At 41.5% G+C, this 6020-nt stretch overlaps 1 protein-coding gene across 1 annotated transcript; it reads left to right on the top strand.

Annotated features, from left to right (window-relative positions):
* Positions 1-1066: 1066 nt before the first annotated feature.
* Positions 1067-3726, top strand: mmgt1 (membrane magnesium transporter 1). Its single transcript, XM_088925775.1, has 4 exons — positions 1067-1229; positions 2070-2122; positions 2240-2343; positions 2857-3726. The coding sequence occupies exons 1-4, from the start codon at positions 1067-1069 to the stop codon at positions 3014-3016; spliced, it is 480 nt and encodes a 159-aa protein (XP_088781901.1). The 3' UTR covers positions 3017-3726.
* Positions 3727-6020: the final 2294 nt, after the last annotated feature.

Here is a 6020-nt window from a genome sequence, read left to right as displayed (position 1 = left end):
CCTCCCAGCTGGCCCGGGGAAGCTCGTCATGTGACCCAGCGCTGCAAAGCGGAGCTCAGACTCGCAACTTCATGTGTGTGTGAGAGAGAGAGAGAATTACTTGTGCTCATCATACTAACTGGATAAGAGAATTTCCACTCCCCCCCCCAGACTGGACGACCATTTATTCTGTAAGCCCCTCTCAATAAGAACCAATTGAATATTTTTTCCATTGTAATTATAATTATAAAACAATTATAAAATTATAAAACAACTGTTGATCGTAAGCCTCTGCCATACAGTATGTAAGGATGTGTTGGCCGCCAGGCGCACCAGAAAGGACTTGGGCAGATTGTGCTAGTTAGTAGTAGATCTTTCACATTGTAAAGGAACAATGTTTTGTTGCAGGTGTCTCCCGAACCCGATGCTAAAAACCCTCGTGTAAAGCAACAAGATTTAGAATAATTAAGACCTTAGCGCAGATAGCACGACCGTGCTATTATTTGTCTACGCTTTTGGTTTTCGAAGGAAAATGACCCTCCAAAAGTAAAAAAAGAAGACCCGAAACGTTTATTAACTGTTCAGCAAATCAGCACACAAAAACATTAAAGCAATTTGTCACTGTACAGCATTTTGAATTCTTTTTACATGGGACTGATTGTAGAATATGCAAAAACACGTTGTGTAAACTTTGGGGCATTCATGGATTTGTGAATATTTTAGATCCTATTGGTAGTCAGGTTCGATTTAAAAATATAGTAATTTGGATAATATAACCGGATTGTCGCATAATCTGATGAATTGGAATTATTAAGTGAAAATCAGGTTTCGCAGTTGGGTTTGCAAATCAAATATTGTTAAAATAGGGCTAAAATAGATAAAAGATTCGCACGAATGAGCTGCTGTCATTATCCCGACGCTTCTAATTTATTTTTGTGAGATTCCTGTTTCTAAACTATATTTTATCAAATGTTTCCATTTTACACGAGAAGCGGTATTGTATATTACGTTTTGAAATCAGTTACATTGAATTTTAGCCTCATTCGTCCGGACCCAAGCGCCTAGCGAGACGTCATCATTACGCGCCATGTACTTCCGCCCAGCCATCTGTGCCTACGACATTTTATCGCGCTACATTGACAGCTCTCTCCCTGTTACTCCCTGGATGAAGATGGCTTCGTCTGTTTGGAAAGGTCTTGTCGGAATCGGACTTTTCGCTTTAGCGCATGCAGCTTTCTCGGCGGCTCAGCGTAAGTTACATCATATTAGAAAAGCACACTGACGTGTTTATGTAGAAGGTCTCTTGCGCTAGTGCTTTGTTATTTTTAGTTTTGGACATCATTTAACAGCAAAGAGAGACAGGCCCCATCTGCGTCGAATAGCGCTCTCCCGTCTCCTTTTAAATTAGATGACGCCAAATATTACAGGGTATCTCAACATATTTTATGGAAAACATCTGAACTTGTAGGTTTAACATCTTCACTTTGGTGTGCCGGGACCCGTGATGATTTTTTTTATTTACTGCTAGAATATGAAATCATGTAAATGTGGTATTAACCGGTAATTATATTCACCGCAGGCGTTGCGCTGCTTCTATTGGTGTTGACATTAATGTAAGGAAATGTGAGTTTGAAACTGTTGTACTTTGTTTCTTCAAATCGCTGTTGGCAGTAGAGAATATCGGTAATAGTAACAGCCCGACACTGGTTGGGTGGCGTGGTGCCGTGAGTCATTTTCCAAAATAGTCATTTCTTTTTGTTGTAAAAAAAAACGATCAAGTCAAGCCAGAGTAGCCCATCCAAAGCATAGAAGCACCAAAGTGTGTATACGCAGATGTAAGGCACAAAACCGGTTTGTTGAAACTGCTTAGTTTCATGGAAATCAGATGTGTCCAGTGGGATAGTGAAATATCCTATTAGTGTTAATAGTTGGCTAGATACTGCTGTAAATTTGCTTAATGAAAGTAATCAATACCTCTGATCCTCAAGTGATGCAAAACGTATCCTGAGGCGCGTACCAGCACCCTCTTTCACTGTGCAGAGAGTTCGCGCACTGGGGGCTGTGATTGTTCAACGTGCGTTGTTTTCCAGATCGATCTTACATGCGACTGACGGAGAAGGAGAATGAAACTCTCCCTGGTGACGTAAGTGTGTGATGTGCTCACACGCCGTGCCGGCATTGCGGATTGTGTACACAATTACATTGTCTGATGTAAACCATTCTCAGGGTTGTTCTTTTTTTTTTCCCTCTGCATTTACAGATAGTTCTTCAAACGTTGCTGGCCTTCGTAGTGACCTGTTATGGCATTGTGCACATTGCTGGGGAGTTTAAAGACATGGACGCCACATCAGAGCTCAAGAACAAGTAGGTTTTGTTCGCCATCAGGAAGGGCCTAGATGATAGAATTTGCATGCACTGCACTGCTAAGCCAGCCCCTCTAGCCCAACTCCACCTATTTTACATCACAAACCCTGAAACCGTATTGATTACATATATGTTTCATGTAAATGACAAGTCCTAAATCTAAAAGGGTTATTGGGGCCTGTGAGTCGCTTATGTCAGTAAAATGTAAAATGGAAAAAAAGCACATTGCTGTTGTTCAGTGCCATATTCATAGCAGAAGCCTGACATCCAGGGATAGTCACGGATAAATTTAGTGTTTAACACTCTGCTCTGCACAGAATGATTGCTGATGTTGGAGCAATGCTCCCTTCTATGCTACAAGCTAGGTATACAGCCTGGTTTGAATGCACACTGTTCACTTTTAATCTTAATTATCAATACAAACACTGAAATACAGTATTGTGCTGTATTTCAGTGTATCCACTGTGTCCTAGGAGCCAGTATTAATCTCCCTGTTCTTGCCCGCTTTCCCAGGACATTCGACACGTTGCGAAACCATCCCTCCTTCTATCTCTTCAACCATCGTGGCAGAGTGCTCTTCCGCTCCCCGGAGCAGAACACCTCGGTTCCCGGCCAGCAGGCCCTGCCCTCCAACCCCCTGCGGCTTCGGAAGCTGGAGCCGTCGCACCACTGAGCCTTTCGGCGCTCTCCTGGCCATGTGAAAATGGAAACTGCTCATGGATGTGAAGGGGGGGGGGAATGAAACGTAAGAAAGAGAGAAACATCTCGATACATGTGCTGTGCCGATTTTACACCCCGGTCCGACAAGCGGTTAAAACGTTGTGTTGGACTGTGTCAGCTCCCCTCCTACAGGGGTGTCGTGATTGTAAATAAAGGTCTGGTGGCTTAAGGTTGTAAAAGGACCTCAATCCCTTCCTTCCTTTCCAGCTGTAAAGTGAATGGGTTATTCAGGATATGACATGAATCCCTTTATTATTCCCACCAACCAATAACACTGCCTTCTCAATATGTCATTTCCAAAGCTTCAGCTTTGAAATGTTTTATCTGTGCAACCGTGTTTCTTTTTCTTTCCACACTCGGCAGAACAAATGCAATGTGAAGTTTCTGGATGGAGACTGTAAGCCCGATTGTTTTTCCACAGATGGTATTTACTTGTTAATCTTCTGGGTTTTAGAATGCAGAAGTTAGTCTTATGATGTAAAACTGTTATTGGAAATCCTTAACGAAAGTAGGCAAGTAAGGCAATTGTAATTAGATTGCGGCATTGTGTTTTTTTTCTGATTTCAGTTGTAAAAAGTAAGAAAAACAGTGTGTTGGGGATACGTTTTTTCATTTTATGTAAATATGCATAATTTTTAAATAAAGTAGTTGGTTTTCATTTTTTATTGACTCAAAACTAAAGGAATGTTACCTAACCCAGCTTTTATTCATGACTTCCAGTCATTATACTTGTGGTCAACCATATTCTCAGCAGAACCATTGAAACTTCAGATTCATCTGAGCCTGCTATACATTTTTATTAAACAAATAAAGTCAATATGTGAAATTTCTGATTGTCCTTTTTAGACTATAGAGGTCAAAATTCAGTAATCTTTGCACAGGTTAACATTGCTTTATTTGTTGTAATTTGTGTCTTGTACTGTATGCATCATGTGACACGCTATCTTCGTAAGGCCACATATTTAAGCAGTACATGTAGTAATAATAATAATTCCTCACACTTATGTAGAGCTTTACAGGTAATGGGGACTCTCCTCCTCCACCACCAGCTGGATGATACAGTAGCAGCCAGAGTGCACTAGTACACTCACCACACACAAGCTCTCAGTGAGGAGATGAAGAGAGTGATGAAGATGGGGATTATTAGGAGGCCAAGATTGGTAAAGGCCATTGGGAAATTTGGCCAGGACAACGGGGTACTCTTTTCAAGAAACACCTTGGGATTTTTAATGGCCAGAGAGGGTCAGGATCTTTTGTCTCATGCGAAAGATGGCACCTTTTCACAGTACAGTGTCACTGCAAGTGAGTGGCCCCTCTTCCAGCAGCAACCTTATTTTTTCCCACAAGTCTCCCATCCAGGTGGTAACCAGGCTCACACCTGCTGAGCTTCAGTGGGCTGCCAGTTGTGAGCTGGGTGATATGGCTGTTCCCAGTTTTGACTGTATGAGGCGGTGCATGTCCCTAGTGTTGTGGAGTCATTTAAATGCTGCATGACCTCTAGTACCAAGTACCATTCAGTAGGTGCCTCCTTTTGTAGAAGCTGAATATGTTAAGGCAATCTTTTTAAAGCTTTCTTTTCTTGTATTAGGACCATCAAAGCAAAGTCTTGGGTCAAGTTAATACCAGGGATCCCCAGTCCTGGCCCTGGGAACTCACACACCTGCTGCTTTTCATTGCAGCTGAGCTCTGTACTTAATTCTTAATTGAACAAAGTCGCTTTTAAGTCGCTTAAGAAATGCGTTGGTTAAAAGGTAACCTCCTGCATGTTTAGGGACTGATAAGAGTCCAAATTAAAGATCTTTTAAGATTATTTAATTGGGTGTTGACATGCAACAAAAACCAGCAGGTGTGTAGGTACCAGGATCGGGATTGGGATTGGGAATGCCTGGAATGGATTTACTCTGCAGCCATCAAGACATGTTTGTTGATTTCAAAGTCTTCTCAATGGTAATGTCTGGGATTTGAGTTCAAATCTTTGAATTAGAGGACAAGTCTCTTGTTCCAAGTTAGGATGGGGGGGGGATGGGGATCTGAATGATTGTCACTTGCCATCTTGCGGTGCGGTGGCTCTGTGGCTCAGGATCTGCGCCTGTGGCTGGAAAGTTGCCGGTTCGAATCTTGCGTCCGGCAGAGGAATCCTACTCTGTTGGGCCCCTGAGCAAGGTCCTTAACCCCAGCTGCTCCAAGGGTGCTGTATAAATGTCTGACCCTGTGCTCTGACCCCCAGCTTCTCTCCCTGTCTGTGTGTCTCATGGAGAAGCAAGCTGGGGTCTGCGAAATTCCTAATACAAGAACTTGTATATGGCCAATACAGTGATCTCATCTTATCTTTATATGTGGCTTTGAGATGCTAGTGTTTAAAGAGGAGAAGGTGTATGTTGGCTGTAAAGATTACAAGCCACCACCATAAACCTTTAATCCCAGCTGTATTCAACATGGATCACAACTGAAAAGCTTCTTCCGAAAGCAGAACCTAATTTGCATTGTACTTTCTAAATATTTGTTATACATTTAGCTCTGGACTTCAAACCTGAGATAGATGCCCTTATATTGCCAAGACCTTTGCACACACCCTAGATTTCCTGAATATAAAATGTGAAGATGGATTTAAATATGTTTTCTCAACATCTTTCATTACATATTTATGGAGTACTATTAGTCTTTCATTAGCAATATCACTCTCCCTATCATTTCAATATTGTGTTCGGACGACTGACAACTTACATAGTAGCACGTTGACTTGGAGCACATCTAAACTAACCGCAAATAATTAGTCTAATAGTTTAAAATGATTAATTTTTCTCAACCCTAATGCAAAAATAATTAAATGTAATCTGTGGAATATAACAGCAGAAAGGAAGGATTTTGTACACCGGGAAAACTAGCTCTTTCCCAAAACATCAAGAATACAAACACATTTTATAAACACACCACATAAAAACATAAAATTACACTCA

The sequence above is a fragment of the Atractosteus spatula genome, chromosome 9 (genome assembly GCF_055471065.1).
Source record: "Atractosteus spatula isolate fAtrSpa1 chromosome 9, fAtrSpa1.hap1, whole genome shotgun sequence".
Classification (NCBI taxonomy): domain Eukaryota; kingdom Metazoa; phylum Chordata; class Actinopteri; order Semionotiformes; family Lepisosteidae; genus Atractosteus; species Atractosteus spatula.
The sequence above is the reverse complement of the archived record's forward strand: the minus strand, read 5'-3'. Positions and strand labels throughout refer to the sequence as shown.

What these genes read in the sequence shown, in the direction of transcription:
- mmgt1 (XM_088925775.1), top strand. Translation starts at nt 1,067, where the DNA reads ATGTACTTCCGCCCAGCCATCTGTGCCTACGACATTTTATCGCGCTAC. An exon ending in AGCTTTCTCGGCGGCTCAGC is followed by an intron (nt 1,230 to 2,069) that starts GTAAGTTACATC and finishes GTTGTTTTCCAG; the next exon opens with ATCGATCTTACATGCGACTG. An exon ending in ACATCAGAGCTCAAGAACAA is followed by an intron (nt 2,344 to 2,856) that starts GTAGGTTTTGTT and finishes CCGCTTTCCCAG; the next exon opens with GACATTCGACACGTTGCGAA.